At 38.0% G+C, this 20,965-nt stretch overlaps 1 protein-coding gene across 1 annotated transcript in view; it reads right to left on the minus strand.

Annotated features, from left to right (window-relative positions):
• Window positions 1-1,828: 1,828 nt before the first annotated feature.
• LOC306861305 (ras-related and estrogen-regulated growth inhibitor) overlaps window positions 1,829-20,965 on the minus strand; it is a 27,368-nt gene continuing 8,231 nt past the window's right edge. The window contains exons 3-5 of the mRNA XM_079403505.1: window positions 9,624-9,680; window positions 5,030-5,103; window positions 1,829-4,222 (exon numbers count right to left, since the gene is read on the minus strand). Coding sequence (XP_079259631.1) covers window positions 3,803-4,222; window positions 5,030-5,103; window positions 9,624-9,680 — 551 coding nt within the window. The 3' untranslated portion in view covers window positions 1,829-3,802. The remainder of the gene's footprint in view (window positions 4,223-5,029; window positions 5,104-9,623; window positions 9,681-20,965) is intronic.

Genomic DNA, 20,965 nt, shown 5'->3' on the forward strand with positions numbered 1-20,965 from the left:
CTAGACTAAATATCAACATGATCTTACCGTAGTTCTAGACTAAATATCAACATGATCTTAGTGTAGTTCTAGACTAAATATCTACATGATCTTACCGTAGTTCTAGACTAAATATCAACATGATCTTACTGTAGTTCTAGACTAAATATCTACATATATTTACTCATCTCACCTGGACTAAAACACATTCAAAATCAATAAAAACAGTCAAATACAGACTCAGAATATGACGCAAACCTGCAATAATTAAATATGTTAAATAAGACAAATATAATTGATGTATTTAGTCCCATTTTATTAACCAATGTCTTTGCTGCTGACCTTCGATGATCAAATTCAGCCATACTCAGCAAAAATGACACATTTGTGTTTGATTGTAGTTATTGCTGAATAGTGTTGAACTTTCTTCTCCTGCGTCATATTCTTCATGTGATTAGTTTGAGCAGTGCCCTCTACTGTACAGACCTGAATCTACATTTCCTTCAGTCTGAGCCGGATTCACTTCACTTTTGGTGTGAAAGGGCTTTTACATTTGTAAAAGAAGACTTTTTTATATTAAAAACAAACAAGCAAGCCCTGCCCAGATTTAAAAAGCAACTCAAAAGTAACGTAACACATTACTTTCCATAAAAAGTAACTAAGTAGCATAATTAGTTACTTTTTTAGGGAGTAACGCAATATCGTAATGCATTATTTTTTAAAAGTGACTTTCTCCAAAACTGGCTGTGTGTGTGAGTGTGTGTGTGTGTGTGTGTGTGAGTGTGTGTGTGTGAGAGAGAGAGTGTGTGTGTGTGTCTGGAGGCAGTGGATGATTCCAAACTGTGTTTTTTCACCCTTGAAGGGCCCTTCTGGAAGGAAACACTACTTGTATTGTGCTCCTGTCAAAAGCAAACAACTGAAGATGTGTTTAGTAGCAATTGCATCAGATAAATTGATATTATTGTGAAGGTACAGTGTGAGAGCATCTGTTGAATGCATGAATGTGATCTGTGTGATTCTGTCGCTGCTTCTGGACGCTGACGTTGAGTTTGTGGTTTTCTGTGGCTTCTATTCTCAGACAGATGTGTGTGTAATTATCCTCTGTATGAACACGACACACCCGACAGAGACAACACCCAACACACACACACACAGCTTCTGCAGTGCTCGGACAGTTCATTTCACATGCATTGATAATAACTGTGTTGTTTGAGATCCACTCTAGAAAAAAGGGTTCAAATGCTTATTACATTGGTCCAACATATATATATATATATGTATGTTATTTTAGTATCTTTGATATACAAAAAATATAATTTTTAATGCTTTAGAATTAGTTTTCATGTTTATATTTTCTGTTTTCGCTTTAAGTTTTAATAAATTAGTTATCATTTTTATTTTTTTTTATTTTATATGGACATGTAGTTTTTGTTATTTTTCATTTTTTAGTTTGTTTATTTACTTGTTTTAACTACTAGCTGAAATTTAAAAAAAAATGTTCCAAGTAACTTTTTTTTTTTTAGTTTTGTTTGTTTTAATTTTAGTTAACCATAGTAACTGTCAATTAAATGTAACTCACACACACACGCACACACATATTCATTATCATTAATTAACATATTACTGTTGATGTCATAGGCATGCATTTTAACATTTCATATTGTATTCATTAACATTTATGCATGGACCTGAATTAACAGTAAACAGTATAATTATAAATCAACATTAACCTAGATTAAGAAATGCTTAAAAAATTGTCATTAGTTAATGATAATTAATGCATTGACTGTTATGTGTGCTTGAAATATCTCATTACAAATGTTTGTGCTCATTTCAGTCATGCAGTTTTACAGAATTAACCCTTTCTTTAATGATTTGATCACACGGTTTAAAGCTGCAGAGTTAACAGGTTAGTAGTCTGTGTTTGTTTCTGTTGAGAAACAAACCTGTGAGATCTCACCGTGATGTTTGTGTTTTATATCAACTGCAGATGCACCAGGAGACGAATGCAAACCAGCAGCTGTTTTCTTTTCATATGCATGAGGTTTAAACACATTTCTGCTGGAGAAAGTCTACAATGCACGGAGAACACGGTCAGACATCTTTACTGTACACATCAATAGAGCTCTGGAGACATTCAGGCAGATATCTACAGGTGTTTCCAGGAGTTTGTGACAGTCAGGAGGAAATCATGTAGATATGATCTGTCCTGAAACACATCTGTTCATCTGAGATAGCATCAGGAGACATTCCACCATCCTCGTTTGAAGTCAGAGAGCCGTGATTATGAGCGGGATAGTACTTTATTTGACGGCTCAAAATGTCTCTGTTAGGTCAACACGCGAGCGATCTGAAACGCTGATATGTGTGTTGATGTTTCATGCTATCCTTCAGTTCAGCTGTAAGAGCAAATATACAGCCGCAGACCTCAGACCGTGGAGAAACACGCAGAGAAAACACACCACAGACGGAGAAACACAAGGCACTGATGCGTCTGCACAGTTCTGCACTGCAAAAAACAGCTTCTTCCTCAGTACATCTGTCTTGTTTTCCAGTCAAAATCATGTTACTTTTACTTCAGAAGCAAACTGACTTGTTTTCTGAAAAATTTATCAAAATTAAGCAAATTTATGCTTGAAACAAGAACAAATATCCGCTAACTTAAACATTATTTTTTCTAACCACACTGGCAGATACTTGTGTTAAAGGAATAGTTTCCCCAAAAATGGAAATGTGTTCACCCTCAGTTCATCTGAGATCAGGATGAGTGTGTTTCTTCATCAGGTTTGTAGAAATGTGTCTCTGCATCAGTGTCTCAGCAATGGATGCTCTGCAGTGAATGGGTGCCGTCAGAATGAGAGTCCAAACAGCTGATAAAAACATCACAATAATCCACACCACTCCAGTCCATCAGTTACCATCTGGAGAAGACAAAAGCTGAGACACATCCAGCATTAAGACGTTTTTAACTAAAATACGACTCTATAATCCATAATAACTCTTCCTCCAGTGAAAAAGTGCATCTTCTGTTGTCTCTCACATCAAAATCCAGCCACATATTTGTTTAGATCTGTTTTGGACCGTTTTAAACGCTGTTTGATCTGAGCAGATTTCTCTCCTGATTCAGACCAGAACACTTTTTCACTGGAGGAAGCGTTATTATGGATTATAAACATATTAATGCTGGATTTGTTTCAGCTTTTGTCTTCTCCAGATGTTAACTGATGGACTGGAGTGGTGTGGATTATTGTGATGTTTTTATCAGCTGTTTGGACTCTTATTCTGACGGCACCCATTCACTGCAGAGCATCCATTGCTGAGACACTGATGCAGAGACACATTTCTACAAACCTGATGAAGAAACAAACTCATCCTAATCTCAGATGAACTGAGAGTGAACACACTGCTGTTCTAAAGTTTGGGATCAGTAAGATTTTTAATGTTTTTTAAGGAAGTCTCTTCTGCTCATCAAGGCTGTATTTATTCTATCAAAAATACAGAAAAAACTGTAATATTGTGAAATCTTATTGCAATTTCTACTATTGGTTTCCTATTTTAACATACTTTAAACTGTAATTTATTTCTGTGATCTGCAGCTGTATTTTCAGCATTACTCCAGTCTTCAGTGTCACATGATCCTTCAGAAATCATTCTAATATACTGATTTATTATCAATGTTGAGACTGTTGTGCTGATTCATATTGTTTTTCTGTATTTTTGATCAAATAGATACTGCCTTGTTGAGCAGAAGAAACTTCTTTAAAAATGTTAAAAATCTCACTGATCCCAAACTTTTGAGCGGCAGTATATATCCAGGGATGCTTTAGCTGCTGATCTTGGTCAGCATCTTGTTGATGGCCTGTTTGACGTGTGTGGTGGAGCTGCGGCGGCGGGTTTTGCCCTGAACGGCGCGTCTGCGGCGGATCTCCCTGCAGAGCTCGTGAAACGCCTCCGCCACGCCTCCACCCGTCCCCACCTGATCCGAACACGCCGAGCACTCGTAGAACGCACAGGCCATGTCGGCCGCCAGACGCTCGCCCTCCTCCGTGGCCACCTGTCGGGCGTGGTCCAGGTCCGCCTTGTTTCCCAGCAGCACCAGAGGCACGTGTTTGGGCCGCTTGACCTCGTCCAGGAGGCCCTTCAGTGGAGCCACGTCCTCGAAGCTCCCGCGGTCCGTGATATCATAGACCAGGATAAACCCGTCGCCCCAACGCATGTGACCTTCCTTCTGGAGCACGTCCTCCTGTGGAACACACACACGATGTTAGTAAGGTCACATGACCTGTGGGCGTGGCCTAGCAGTTAAAGATGAGGGTTGTAGGTTCAACCCCGGTTCATCAGGGGTTAATGCAGGAGAAACCAACCAAAAGTGAAACTTGAAATTAAATAAATTTTAACTGAAGTAAAGCTGAAATAAAATTAGTTTAGTTTAAGTTCAAGTACTAAAACAATCTAAAAGTAACGAGTAGAAATGAATAAAAATATCACAAATAACAAAATTTGTCAAATGTTAACTAAAATTAAAGTGAAAACAGAATATATAATAACATTTATTTCAAAATCTTAACAAAGAATATAATACTTTGACTGTAAATCACTTTAGATGAGTGTCTGATGAATTAATATTTAAACTAAAATAAATAAAATTAATAAATATAGACATTAAAAAAATCAAAGACTAATAAAAATGTTTTTTTGTGATATTCCAATTTTGCGCACATTACCTTATAATTAACTCCAAAAACCGCGCAAAATTAAGATAACGACCGTTTTTCGTCTGCGCGCTCTGAAGCTCGTCATTTATTGTATACACTAATAATTAATTATATACAGTGCCTTCTCCTAATGCAGCAAATTTAGTTTTTCTTCGTGATATTTAGCGCAAGTTAATCAGGAAGTGACGATTTTGTTCTTTTTCAACTCCCCGGATGGAAACGGTGCTTTATTCGCAAATGGTTTTTGCAATATTCCAGTTTTGCGCACAAGTTAAATTCGTAACTTTGGATGGAAACATAGCTATTGATGAAGTGTATGGTTGTGTTTAGCGCACCTGTCCGGCAGTGTCCAGAATCTCCATGCTGACGGTCTCATCATCGATACTGGCCTGATGGCGGTAGGTGGACTCTGTCAGAGAGACATAAAGCTGTGTTAGCGGTCAGATGTGACATTAAACTTCACATCTGCTATCAGAGAACATGGATTCTTCGTTTCCGACGTGTTCGGAATCATGAGTCGATTCACTCCAGGGAATCTATATGAAGATTGAACTGCAGCACTAATTTCAAGGCTGGAATTGGGTCAGCTAGATCTATTTATTTTTCACAGATAATTGTCAGCAATGAGAGAAACCCTAAACTTCTGTTTCACTCTATCATCAAGCTGCTTAAAAATCACAGCCTCTCTAATGTTCCTGCTTCAACTCACCTTTGTAATACGTTTTTGGAGTTTTTCAACACCAAAACTGATAATATACGTAACCACATTATTAATACTCATACTTAGCCTGCTTCTATTTCTCTCTCCAACTTTGGAGGTATTTCTCTCTCCAACTTTGCTATTCATGACTCTCAGTTTTGAAAATGAAAGCTACGTCTTCTAGAGTTGATCTGGTTCCTTCTTGTCTGTTTAAATCATGTTTTGATTCCCTATGTCCGGTTGTTTTGAGTATTATCAATGACTCTTTGTGCACTGGTGTTATGTCAGCTACACTTAAAATTGCTGCTGTACCAAAAACTAACAACATGGACTTTGATAACCTGAATAATGTTCGTCCGATTTCTAATCTTCCATTCCTCAGCAAAATTTTAGAACAAACTGTGGCTTCTCAATTGCTTTCTCATCTTTCTTCTAACGATCTTTTTGAGCCGTAATTCCGTAATCTCCACAGCACTGAAACAGCTTTAGTTAAGGTCACCAATGACTTGTTAATGGCTTCTGATTCTGGCCGTCTATCTATACTGATTCTTCTTGATCTTAGTGCCGCTTTTGACACTATAGATCGCTATTTTATTAACTCGTTTAGAGACTGTCTTTGGAGTTTCTGATTCTGCATTGAAGTGGTTTAAGTCCCATCTCTCTGATCGCAAGCAGTTTGTTGTGATGGGTGGTTGCAGGTCTGAAGTCGGCGTGGTGCACTCTGGTGTTCCCCAGGGATCAGTCTTGGGCCCTGTACTTTTTTGTATTTACATTTTTCCTCTTGGCCAATTTTTAAGAACACTTGGTCTTAACTTTCACTTTTATGCCGATGACACTCAGATCTATATACATTCAAAACCAGATATGCCTGTGTTTTTCTTTCTCAATGTTTTACTGAGATAAAAAAATGGATGTCTGAACATTTTCTCTGTCTAAACAGTGACAAGGCCGAAGTGATGCGTCTGGATGGCTCTGCTTTACAATTTCAAACTAAACAAAAAAATCTGGGGGTGATATTTGACGCCAATTTAACGTTTGATCCGCATGTTCATAATACAGTCAAAACATCTTTTTTTCATCTCAGAAACATTGCCAAATTACGTCCCATGTTGACTTTTTCTGTGGCCGAAAAGTTAATCGACACTTTTGTGTTTTCGCGTATTGATTATTGTAATGCTTTGCTGGCTGGAGTTTCAAAAGATACAGTAAATTACGGTTGGTACAAAATTCAGCTGCTAGAATTCTGACTAGGACCAGCGCAAGGGAGCACATCACACCTGTCTTGGAAAAATTGCACTGGCTTCCTGTTAGTTTTCGTATTGATTAAAAAATTCTCATGCTCACTTATAAGGCCTTGAATAATTTGTCTCCTCAATATTTGTCAGAGCTTTTAACCCCCTACATGTGTTCTACGTTCCTCTGAAGCTGGTCTTTTAACTGTTATTTATGTTTTTGACACAGGATTTATAAAAACGTTAATTGCAGCTTTTTCTCTCACAATTTAGTTGATCTTTCGCAATTCTGACTTTTCTTCAATTGCACAATATAAATGTAGAATTGCAAGATAATCTACAGAGAAAAAAAGTATAAATTGTAAGATATAAACTTAAAAAAAAAGAAAAAAGTCAGAAATTCTAATAAAAAAATTAAAAAGTCAAAATTGTCTTATTTATTATTTTGTGGTGGAAACAAAAAAACTAACAGAATTGTGATATATAAACTCAGAATTGCAAAATTTAAGAAAAAAAAATCTGAATTCTGAGTTTACATTTCACAATTCTGTTTTATTTCTGCCATGGAATAAAAAATAAATAAAAGGTAAGCTAGAATTGTGAAATAAAAAGATGCAATAATCTTTTATTTATTTTATTCTTTGGCAGAAATGGGCTTGTTGTTGTTCATAATGTAAATGAATGAATTAAATAAAATTTAATTGCATTTTGTACATATTTTTGTATAACGTTGTATATTTTGTGAGCACTTTAGGGAATGAAATTACATCAACAATGACTGTTTGTAAGATATAAGAAGCGATTCCAAAACATGGCATCAGAGCAGCACTATAACAACATGATGTGCCTGACCCAGGTGCATTGTGGGACATTGGCTCTGTGTTTGACTGTAAGTCACCGCTTGCACGAGCTGCCAGCCCACAATCGCATGCAAAAGCCATCAAACACACACTGGCTGCGTGCCGTCTGTGGATTGACGTCCTGGACAGAAACACAGTGTGAATGAACGTGTTTATGAATGTTTCTCCAAACGTCTGCTGGTTCTCCGCCAGCGGATCATTCACTCACGAAGGCCTGAATGTCGGTTCCTTCTCATGTGAACACAAAGAATGAAAGCCTCAGCCCTTTGAAGGAGCAGTTCAACCATAAAATGATCATTCTGTCGTCGTTTATGACTTTCTTTCTTCCTCCAGATGTTTAGCAGGATGCCCTCACTGTTCGTGACTCTGCATTTAGACTTAGGGGTAGGACACTTGGGATTGCATTTTCTTCATAATACCGCATGATAATTTCAGAATGCATTCTGAGCCAAAGGTGCAGCAAAATGTGACCCTGCAGCACAAAAGCAGTCATGAGTAACACAGGTATATTTGTAGTAATAGCCAACAATACATTGTATGGATCAAAATTATACATTTCTCTTTTATGCCAAAAATCATTAGGATATTAAGATCATGTTCCATGAAGATATTTAGTAAATGTCCTACCGTAAATAAATCAAAACTTAATTTGTGATTAGTAATATGCATTGCTAAGAACTTCATTTGAACAACTTTAAAGGAGATTTTCTCAATATTTAGATTTTTTTGCTCCCTCAGATTCCAGATTTTCAAATAGTTGTATCTCAGACAAATATTGTCCAATCATAACAAACGTAGCATAATGGTTAGAGAGTTGGACTCGTAATCCAAAGGTTGTGGGTTCGAGTCCCGGGCCGGCAGGAATTGTAGGTGGGGGGAGTGAATGTCCAGCGCTCTCTCCACCCTCAATACCACGACTGAGGTGCCCTTGAGCAAGACACCAAACCCCCAACTGCTCCCCGGGCGCCGCTGCCCACTGCTCCGGGTGTGTGTTCACGGTGTGTGTGTGTGTGTGTGTTCACTGCTGTGTGTGTGTGTGTGTGTGTTCACTGCTGTGTGTGTGTGTGTGTGTTCACTGCTGTGTGTGTGCACGTTGGATGGGTTAAATGCAGAGCACAAATTCCGAGTATGGGTCACCATACTTGGCTGTATGTCACATCACTTTCACTTTTTTACACCGTGTCTACATCGGACGTGATGCATTTAATTAAATAATTTTGCTACAGTTTTTGCGTGGACATGTTAAACATATCTAATCAATTTGGGTAATACATTATCATTTTGCAACTAACAAAGCATTACAATTTGTTTCGCATTTTGCATATTAAAACTAGTGTAAGAAATGGCAAATGTAATTTATATAATTGCATTTTCATTTTGCACTGAATGTTGCGCACATGTATGGGAAAATATACATTTAAATACAGAATTGCATTGCTATTTTGCATATTACATTTCAAATAGAATTTAGCTACCCATATGCTTCATCCAGCTCCAGAAACACTATAAAGCATCATAACTGTGTCCGTATGATACTCAATTGAGCTTCTTTAATGCACTTGAGTCTGGAATGACTTTTCTTTCAGTGTGAATTATTCCTTTCTACCTGTAAACAGCTTATTAAACTCAGATTCAGACTGGTTTTATCTGAGGACACAAATGAACCGTTCTTTATTCCCTGCAGGCGCCTGTGGCGGCGAATTCAATTAGGTTTGATGGGTAAGAATGCGCAGGCGTGTTTATCAAAGAGACCTTCACATCCATTTATATTCCAAATGAGCGTCACGTCTCTGCGTTTCACTCGCTTCAAAGCTCGGGCTGTGACTCCTCCAGTCTGTCCTGAGTTTACAGAGGTCAGAGGTCACCTGTGATGAGGTCATGAACAGCATCAACGGTCGATTTTACAGCTCGGCTCGTCTCGTTGGGTCTTGAGATTAGGCAAATTACAGCTGATTCTAGCCAAACCCCACCCACAGGAAGACTGACAGGTACAGCGGCCAATCACAGTTTTCCATTATCATGTGATGTTTAGAGGCGGGTGAATATCAGCTCGAGTGTGTGTGTGTGTGTGTGTGTGTGTGTCGGAGTAAGTGTGTGTGTGTGTGTGTCTGAGTGTGTGTGTGTGTGTGTTTCTCACCGAGTGTAGGGTCGTACTCCCAGATGAAGCGTTTGGTCAGGAACCGAACCACCAGAGCTGCACAGACACATACACAGAGAGAAAGAGATGTTGTGAGACTCAGAGAGGATGAATGTAAGAGGACACACACACACACACACACACATGCACTACAGCCACACACCGGCTAGACTTCACTGTTTCCTGACGGAGTGACCATCTCAAGGAACCGTCTTGAATCTCTTGAGATTCTGCCTGATCTTTCCACACAAACATGAACCATCATCACATAATGATTCTACACATTTATGAATCCTGATGCAGACGGAGAGAATGCGCTGCAAGAGTCGTGCTGTCAGAGTTGTTTATTTGTATTTGTAATAGAGCCGCTTCTCCAGGGCTGTTGGTTCCGGAAGTATTTTTTCCATTCCTTTTTCCCTTTGGGATTTAAAAAAGTCTATAAAAGTTATAAGCCGTGAAGCAGCGCTGTGTTTCTGCTGAAAACATTGCTTGAATGCGAATGACGCAGAAGCAGCGCAGATGTGGGTGTCAGTGAATGAGATGCTGTGGATGGAGTGAATGTGCGCTCTGCAGAAGCTGAATGAGCGGCTCTTTTGTGCTGCTGTCTGAAATAATGAGTGTGTGGGAGAGCAGGTGACCTTCCTTCACGTCCTCTACACCCCACACTGAAGACTGGACAAAAATAGCGGCGCTGCGGCCCACGGAGACGTGCGTGGATTCTGTTTGACGGGAGGTCAGGCCTCAGTCGTGCGTTTCACATGCAAACAAATGAGTGCAGAGAATCCACTTACATAAAGAGCTGAGATTTCATCTGCTTCCACTTAAAACGTCCTGCAGGAGTATGTGTGAGTGTGAGTGGGTGTGTGAGCGAGTGTGTGTGTGTGAGAGGAACACACTGCTACCTTCATATCTGACTCCTGCTGAATCATCTGCTGGCAGCTGGAGTGATTAATGACGCTGGTTTACTGCAGGACACCCGGCTAATCAACACAATCTAACGTGTTTGTTCAGTGTCTCCTCAAAACCTCCAGACGAGGAAATACATGGCAGTGTAGAAATTAGACAAAACAAATGTTACATAATATGAGTGAATGGCATGTACGGTATTTGCTGACATCCTTTCACTTTAGTTAGGGCTTTCGATGTTTTTTCTTTAAACGAGTGTGTGTTTGCATTTATATAATTTTATTTCATAAATGTTTAGTTTTTTAGCATGACAACTCAACGAAAACTCAAACAAAAGTACCGTGCTGTCAAACGATTAATCGCGATCATTCACATCCAAAATAAAAGTTTTTGTTTACATAATATATGTGTGTACTGTATACATGCATGTATATATTTAAGACAAATATTGTGCTTATTTATTAAATATATTGATATATATTATAAATTATGTGAATATAAACATACATGTAAATATTGTCAAAATATATACTGTATATGTGTGTATTTATATATACGCAGTACACACATTATGTAAACAAAAATTATTTTTGGATGCAATAAATCATGATTAATCGTTTGAAAGCACTAGAGATAACAAGCTGAAATAAACTAAATTCCAATTTTATTTAAAATAAAACATGCATAATAATAATAATACATTTGTTTTAAAATAAGTTTAAGTTAAACTTCATATCAGTTAATATTTTTGTTGACTAGTTCACTCAAAAATAATCATCTTTTCATCTTTTTCTTCTGCTAAACACAAAAGCTTGTTTTTGTTCTTACAGTGGAAGTCAGTGCTGTTTGGTTTCCAACATTTTTGTGTTTACTAAGAAATAAAATCTAGTGGAACAGCATGAGTAAATGATGACAAAATGATCATTTGTGAGTGAACCTGTCCTTTATTAAAAGCTGATCAACAACAGTTAGTAGTAATAAAGAAAATAAATATGCTTTTCATGTGTTACTGTAGTTACTTGATATAAAATATTTAATAACTGATTAGATTTTCATGTGCCTTCATACGCAAACTGTCTCCCACGATGCAATTTTGTATTTTTAGGGAAAAAATAATAATTGAATAAAACTGTAAAATTGGGTTATGTAAGAGAAAAAACTCTTCAAAGATATGGATTGAAATTGAAATCTAAAGACGCAAATAGATCAAAAGCAATAAAATAAATGCTTTGAGTTTGAGAAATCACTTTCAAGAGAAGAAATGTTTGTGTCTTACTGCACTACAAAAATATTTTTGGAAGTTGTAAAAAGATTATTGAAGCATGTAATACAAGATTATACTATTTTGGTGTTTCTACTTCAAAAATTCCATTCTGTTTCCATCCACCTATTTTTATGCGCATTTTGGAATATGACATTAAAAAAACCGCTTGATGGAAACGCCAAGGTGTGCATAAAATCAAAAAATGCGCATAAAAAAATATATGCACACAAATGAGTATAATTCACTTTTTATCCTTTCAATCCAAAACAATAAATTCCACTATGCACATAAAAAAAGTAATGTGACTTTGTGCAATGTTTCGTCTGCTCGCTCTGAGGCGCAAGTAATTGATCCCATGGCTTTGCATACTTTTCTTAGTGATATCAAGAGTCGTCAAAAAGTGACAATTTTGTTCTCTTTGACTAACGGTGCTTTATTTGCAAATGTATTATGAGATATTACAGTTTTGCGCATAAATTAAATTTGCATTTTTGGATAAAAACATAGCTAATGTTTCTTATTTGTGACCCTCGACCACAAAACCAGTTTTAAGTCGCTGGGGTATATTTGTAGCAATAGCCAACAATACATTAAAGGTGCCATAGAACGGAAAACTGTCTTTACCTTGGCATAGCTGAATAATAAGAGTTCTGTACATGGAAATGACATACAGTGAGCCTCAGACACCATTGTTTCCTCCTTCTTATGTAAATCTCATGAATAAAAAAGACCACTGAAAAATAGGCGAATCAGAACATAACAGAACATAATCAGAATACTTTGGGACATGGTTGGCTCCTTGTTAGCTGTAGCCTGTTACAGTACATAAGATTTCACGTAGCACATCAACAGAGTAAGGAGAGATGACTGAGGATGATGGCAAATGATTTACAGATCCTGAGCACCACTGACAAGCATCTGATCTTGTAAAATGTGTGGTAAGTACTGCCGCTCCATAGTATAAACAGAGTACGTGCGATCTCGAAACTGAAAGTAAAACGCGATCGTGCATGCCCAGCATATTAATAACGGCTCCCTGATGCCCGCATTTTATTTACAGTATAATTACCCAACGATATAACTGCACAAGAAAGTATTGAAATACATATATTTTCCCTGTGTTTCCTTCCTGTGAGCTGCTGAAATGAGCCGCCAATCAGAGCAGAGCTCAAAATTATTATTCATGACCCTTCCAAATAAGCCAATAACAGACCGTTTCATTCTGGGGAGAAATTTAGGGTTGTAAATCGACATGTAAAACTGTTTCTGGAGAATTATTTCCTTACCTAAGCCACATACCTTCTATATAGATATCAGAGAACAATTTAAAATATTGTATCAATGCATTCTATGGCATCTTTAAATGGGTCAAAATTATAGATTTTTTCTTTTATGCCAAAAATCATTAGGATATTAAGTAAAGATCATGTTCCATGAAGATATTTTGTAAATTTCCTACCGTAAATACATCAAAACTTCATTTTTGATTAGTAATATGCATTGCTAAGAACTTCATTTGAACAACTTTAAAGGAGATTTTCTCAAAATTTAGTTTTTTTGCTCCCTCAGATTCAAGATTTTCAAATATTGTCCGATCATAACAAACCATACATCAATGGAAAGATTATTTATTCAGCTTTCAGATGAGGTATAAATCTCAATTTCGAAAAATGGACCCAAAATCAGTCCCAAGATGTTGATGACATCATCTGGTCCTCAGAGGCGGGGCTTAAAACGAGAACTTCCCTCGTCCTAAAAACAGCTAAAATCTCAGGTTAGTTATATTTGTGGAGTCTTTTAGTTGGCGTCTTTTGTCTATTTATATGATGTTGTTTCTTTTTCATCCTGACACATTTGTTTTGTCTTTGTAGGACGGATTTGTTGACCTTCAGTGAAGGTGTGTTGTGTCTCTCTCTGATAGCTGATTCTGATATGTGTTGTGTTTGGTGACGCGTCATGTGTTATTTTAAGTCCAGACCTCACCGTTATGAATCATCTTCTCAGATCCCATTCAGAATCTTTGTGTTTGACCCACATTTCTCCATCGTCAGGTCAAGAGACTAGAGCAGATACTCTGAATCATTGATCAGATGGTGAAAGTGCCTCTCTATGATGAATTAGAGCGATTGATTGCGTCAGAATTGGATTATGAACACAAGCATGCTGCAAAAAATGAGGTTCTTACGCAGTATTTCAGTCTTGTTTTCCAGTCCAAACATCAAAACATTATTAATTCAAGATGTATTTCCTTAAGTTGCACAAGATTTTATTTCTTGTTTTCTGTGTCAAATGTGTCAAAAATAATTGTTTAAACATGAACAGGTATCTCATAAGATCAAATATCACAAAACAGTTGATTGCCTTCCATAGTGTTTTTCCCATACCATGGAAATCAATGCTACCATCAATTGTTTGGTTACCAACATTCTTCAAAATATATCTTCTTTTGTGTTCAGCAGAAGAAAGAAACTCATACAGGTTTGGAACAACTTGAGGGTGAGTCAACGATGACAGAATTCCCTAAACATGCTAGCAGCAACATGTTAAAATATGTTAGCATTGTGTTAGAAATGCTAGCAATTGTAAAAACATTCTTGCAACTTTGCAAAACATGTTAGCAACGTGCTAAAAATGCTAACTGCATGCTAAAACATGTCAGCAACATGCTAAAAGATTAAAAAGATACAGGTTTGGATTATCACTTTTGGGTGAACTATCCTTTAAACCTCAGAAAACAAGACGTTAAATCAGTCATTTTGGTTGTCAAGTAAACGTATCTTGATTTAATAACGTTTAGATATTTGTGGTGAGTGGGGCGGGGCCGAGAGCCGTGGGAACGGAGCGAGGCCGGTGGAGTTAATGATAATGAGCGACACCTGCGACACTCACCGGTCTCGAGTCCCACGGAGGAGCTCCGGAAGGATAAAAGGAGGAGTGACGACAGTGGAAGACGAGAGAGGACCAGGCCTGGATATTATTTTGTGTTTTGTGTGCGGCAGTCGTCCGTGAGGGGCTGCCGCTGTACTTTTACGTTTGTTTATTTTGTTATTAAATTCTTGAATGTTTGCCGGTTCCCGCCTCCTTCTTCCCGAATCTACGAACTTTGTTACATTGGTGCCGAAACCCGGGAGGAAGGAGGGACACGCTGTCAGAGAGCCCTCGCTGCTGAGGGGGAATCGCGGTGCCGAGGAGATCGGGCAGCAGGGAGTAGCGGGGACGGCCGCTGGCTGCCCGAGGCGACGGTGGTGCTGGAGCGATGGAACATCAGGTGGGACGGAAGGCTCGCTGCCGTGCTCCTGGGTCGAGGAGGGGGGCTGCCGTCCGAGAGGGAGCGGAGGAGTCGGCGCCATTCGCCGAGTGGCCGTAGCCTGCTGCCATCCGCCATGATGGGGAGGAGCCGGGAATGGGGGACTCGCTGCCGGCTGCCCTCGACCGGAGGAGCCATCGCCGTCCGCCAGGAGGCGGAGCGTCGAGCCGTCCACCAAAGAGGTCCAGTACCATCGCATGGCACCGCGAGTGAGAGCCTCTCAGCTGGTTGAGGACCAACCAGCAGTGTGTCCGGGAACCGGACCGAATTTTTTTTTTCCTCTCTCCCCTCTCTCGTCTCTGTCACTCCTCATCCTTCCGTCTCCTTTTCTCTCGCCTCGTCTGTCCGTACCCCCAGGTACGCCGCGGCCGCCCTGACGGGTCCCCCCCAGGAAGGAGAGGGGGGGGGGGGGAAGTAGAGCGCAGTCTCGTGGGTACCCCCCGGCCTGCGAGGGGCGATGGGGGTATGTGGTGAGTGGGGCGGGGCCGAGAGCCGTGGGAACGGAGCGAGGCCGGTGGAGTTAATGATAATGAGCGACACCTGCGACACTCACCGGTCTCGAGTCCCACGGAGGAGCTCCGGAAGGATAAAAGGAGGAGTGACGACAGTGGAAGACGAGAGAGGACCAGGCCTGGATATTATTTTGTGTTTTGTGTGCGGCAGTCGTCCGTGAGGGGCTGCCGCTGTACTTTTACGTTTGTTTATTTTGTTATTAAATTCTTGAATGTTTGCCGGTTCCCGCCTCCTTCTTCCCGAATCTACGAACTTTGTTACAATATTTGTACTGGACAACAAAATAAAATACCGCATAAGAAAACGACTCAGTGCATTGATTTCTGGGAAATGAATCGCTCATTATAAGAGCAGAAGCATGAATCAAGAGAGTGAATGTTTGATGTTCTGGTGTCTGTTGTTTGTTAATGTCATTAGACAGACACAGGCCTCGTTATCATCAGTGGATTCATTAGTTTGTGCCGATGGTGGATGGATGTTTGTTCACGGAGCTGCTCTCATTCTGGTCCGTTTGGAGTAGATTTCAGGTATCAATGGATCTCATGTTCACCGTTATTCTTCCTAGAAACTCTCACAGCAATCCCAGCATGCCTCGGTCCGAGCCGATGAAGAGATCAATTAGCACCGGGGGGGTCTGGATGATCGATTCGTCCAGCGAGCATCAACGGGCCACAAACGGCAGATCCAGAGCAGCGTTTATTCAAAGTCTGTGTTTGTGCTTCATGTGTCTCTGTTCGCAGCATAAACAACAGATTTCCGTCTGAAGATGTTGGAGTTACTTCCTCTCGCTGAAGGTCAGCAGCCTCTGTGTCCTCCAGAAGCTTCCCAGAAGGCCTTTGGTCGGCAGACGCTCTCTAAGGCACGTTCACGCTCCGCGTTTGCTTGAGATCAGGAGCCAAACTGAGTGAGATGTCATGTGTAGCAAATCCAAGCAACTAGCCTGAGACGTGTTAACATGTTAAATCAAGCTAGCAGCATGGTAACACATAACAATGTACTAAAGCATGCTAGCAATGTGTTAAAACATGCTAGAAAAATGCTAAAACGAGCTTGCAACTTGTCAAAACATGCTAACAACATTTGCAAGCATGCTAGCAAAACATGCCAGCAACATCTTAAACCATGTTAGAATGTCAAAAAAGCTAACGATCGTCAAAACATGTTATCAATGAGCTAAAACATAAAACATGCCAACAACATGCTAAAACAGGTTAGCAATTGGCAAAACATGTTATCAACATTAGAAACCATGCTGCAATGCCAAAAATGTTAGCGACTGTCAAAACATGTTAGCAATGTGCTAGAACATGTTAGCAACTTGTTAAAACATGCCAACAACATGTTAAAGCATGTTAGAAATGTACTAAAAATATGTTAACAGCTTGTTAAAACATGATAGCAAAGTGTTATAACATGTTAACAACATGCTAAATGTTCAAAATGCAAGCAACATGTTGATAAATGTGCAAAAACATGCCAGCAGCTTGTTAAAACATGCTAATGTGTTTAAACATTCTAGCAACTTGCTAAAATCTTAACAACTTGTTAAAAGATGCTGCTAAATCATTCTAGAAACATGTTAGCAACATAACTTATCTTAGCAATGTGATAAACATGCTAAAAACATGCTAGCAATGTGTTAAAACATGTTTCATTGACTTCCTTTGAATTCTCTGAGCAAAAATGTCAAGGTTTTCAAAGTTACTTCAGATGTGTGTTTTTGTCAATCAAGGTTGATCAAACTGTACTCTTCTAGTTGATCAGCTGCGCTTTCATTAATCAGCGTTCGTCAGACTGTATCAGAAATAAACATCGCCTCTGTTTTCCCTCGACTCTCAGTCACGCTTTAATGCACAGAAATAATTATACGTGTGAACATCACAATGGTCCGTTCTAACAGCCCTTAATGTCCACAGATGGTGTCTCCACAGCTGCTCTAGACATTCATCATGACGTTTTTACCATTAAAACCTTTACTATTGACTAAACCACTGCAATATAATCACGCAGCAGTGCACAGATGTCATATTTCAGCTTCATCTGGAGCAAAATTAAACCCATTATCTCAGCACATTGTGTGTAATATGTTCTCTGCATGCATTCATGTGCTATATGAAATATCATAAAAAACAAGCAAAAATATCTGCTAATGGGGTAAGAAAATAATCTTAAATCAAAGGCTAAACACGATCATTTTTCTTGCCCCATTGGCAGATATTTTTGCTTGTTTTAAGCAAAAACGTATACAATTTGGGTAATTTTTTCAGTACAAGTCATTTTACTGGACAAGTAAATTCTTAGATATTTATACTAGAAAACAAGACAAAAACAAGACAAAAATCATTTTGAGACGTTTAAGATATACACTGCAAAAAATGATTTTATTCCTTAGTATTTTTGTCTTGTTTTCTAGTATTTTTCAGTGTAGCTGCAGACTGCCCCAACAACAACAAAATAACACCAGAAAATTGCAGCATTTGTCTTTTATTAGCTGAATGTAAGGCGCATTGAACTCACGCGGAGCTTCAGTCTATTGCAGAGGCTGACAACGACCAAAGACTGGCAGAAATATGTGCGTGCTATCACGGGGAGTTTGTGAGTTACAGGGAGGTTAATAGGCTACATGAATATGTATCATAGCCTACCGCTGAAATTACCAGAGCAGTTTAATGTTCTAAAACCCCGCTCATACAATAACATGCATTCATTATTACACGGATGGGGTAAGAGCATAATATAAGCATCTATAATGCATGTAGGCTATACAGTTCAGCTGAAAGCTTACCCCTTTTGGCTTGCCGTTAATGCTGAATGTAAGAATGAAAACTTGTGCAATGAAAGCTGCGTTCGTTATAGCAAACGACCAAGAATATCCAGTGACGCAAACTATTCAGCTGTTTGTTTTGAATGGAAAGTAGGCCTAGGTTTGTCATTTACGTGATTTATGTAATTCATAATTGATGACGACAATAGCATTTTTCTGTTTTGCGTTTTCAACAATAAAACTGAAATTGAATTAGCTGCATGTTTGCGGTTCAGACTGATTACTTTACAAAAATTCTTATTCTTGTGTTTTTACTGTTCTTTTTTCTTCTTTAATTTATTCGCCTAAATCCTTTATTTTGTTTCTTTAAATAAATACCATTACCATAGTGGTCTGGTCTTTATATTTACTTCAAAACAATTGGTCCCTACAATGTTCCAGACATGATTACAGTTTTTTAATCATTTTGCCGTTTATTTTTTATTTTATTTATAAAAAAGTTTATTTTGTTGTGAAAGTGCATGATATTCTAAGCTGCCCATGAAAGCTTTTTTCAGTGTACATATAATATAGTTCATATGTGACCATGGACCACAAAACCAGTCATAAGGGTCAATTTGTCGAAATTGAGATTTATACATCATCTGAAATCTGAATAAATAATCTTTCCATTGAAAATCTGGAATCTGAGGGAGCAAAAAAATCTAAATATTGAGAAAATCTCCTTTAAAGTTGTTCAAATGAAGTTCTTAGCAATGCATATTACTAATCAATAATTAAGTTTTGATATATTTACGGTAGGACATATATTCATATATGATATTGAATATATTTATACTCATATATGATGAATAAAAAATGCCCACCAGGGTATCTGCCAGCCCACCCTTCTATAGCCGTCGAAAACCAGGCCTGATCTTCACAGAATAAAAAACGCAATTGTGACCTTTTTCCCATCAAATTGAGAGATATAAACTTCTGAAAAAAATCAGAATTGAAATAAGTCACAAAAACCTCACAATTTTGCCTTTGAGAGTTTATATCTTACAATATTTAATGAAATATTTTCTGAGCTTTTTTCACAATTCTGACTTTTTCTCACAATTTTGACTTTATATCTTCCATTTTTTAGTCTATATCTCACAACTCTTAAAACAAATGTCTGATTCGCAAGCAATTGCAAGGAAAAAAATTACTATTTTCTTTTTTCATTCTGTGGTAGAAATAATATTCCTTAACTGTTTTCTCTAGCCGCTAAAGTTATGCATATTTACATACAGAAATAACCATTTAATGCACATTGTATGTATTTTTAAGCATTTATTTAATCAGCAAGCTAGATGAAGCTTCTAGATGAATGTATTGAATAAACTGCGCTGGTTTATATGATTGTTAACAAATCTGACACTTCACTTTATTAACAAATCTTTTGGATGTTGATTAAATTGCATTTTGGCTTTAATACGATTTGATTTCTCTTCTTTACAACAACAAACCACTTGAGCACAATTACATGTTAAAAATAGTCTTGTGTATTGAATCAGCATCACTCTTGTGCTGTCATGTGATGATCTCTGTCCAGTCACTGCACTGCGGTCAGCATCGCTGTCATAGACTGATTTTTCTTCTTCCTGTCAGTCTGATGACTCTCACTGAGCCTCGTTATGCAGATATCAGAGCCTAATTTAATTAGTTAGTGTCATTAAGGCAACACTGAAACACGTGTGATGGCTCTGACTGATGTTTGTGTGTTTATATCAAACTAAAGCAGCTGTGAAACTCCAAACACGCAGCAGCAGATAATAATAAAGTGATCTGATTAAACACTGAAGCTGGTTTACGCTCGTCTCTGGGTCCCGCGTGTGTCCGACTCTTACAAACAGCAGCACAATAGCAGAAGAATAGAGTGCATTCACATCAGCCCTGTGAAGAACCCTAAGTAGGGCGCTTAAGCAGCTCGGGTTTCACACACTAGTGTAAACGACACGGCTCACAGACGTCAAACGCTGACGGCGATCACGCTTTCCCACACAGCTTCACTCTATAACCGTGTTAATCAGTTCAAACACAACTGACTAATGATTGCAAAGTGAGGGTTTTTCACTCAGATATATTTACTATATAATACAAAATACAACAGTCAGACCAGGGTTATTGTAGTTAACTAAAACTAAAACCATATAACCATTTTTGTTACTTAAAATAAAAATATAAAAGACTAGCCAACTTGCCATTTTTTCATTTTAATAAAATAACTAAAACTAAAACTGAAATAAAAATGAATGAAAACTATATAAACATATTTTTTTTTTAAGTATAAACAATTATTATTAATTAACAACAATTAATTAAACAATATAAAAAACTATGAATTATTAAAACATTTATATTAATTTCAAACTAATAAACACTATAGAAATTTTTAAAAACTAATAAATATTGCAGAAGCACATCAATTTTTTTTTACATTTTTAAAATTCAAATGAAAACAGAAAATATAAAAATAAAAATAAATTAAAAATATTTATTAAAAAATTATAATAGTGTCTCAATTACACTAAAATATCCCTGATTCAGACCAGTGGTAT

This window comes from Barbus barbus (assembly GCF_936440315.1).
Source record: "Barbus barbus genome assembly, chromosome: 42".
NCBI classification, from domain to species: domain Eukaryota; kingdom Metazoa; phylum Chordata; class Actinopteri; order Cypriniformes; family Cyprinidae; genus Barbus; species Barbus barbus.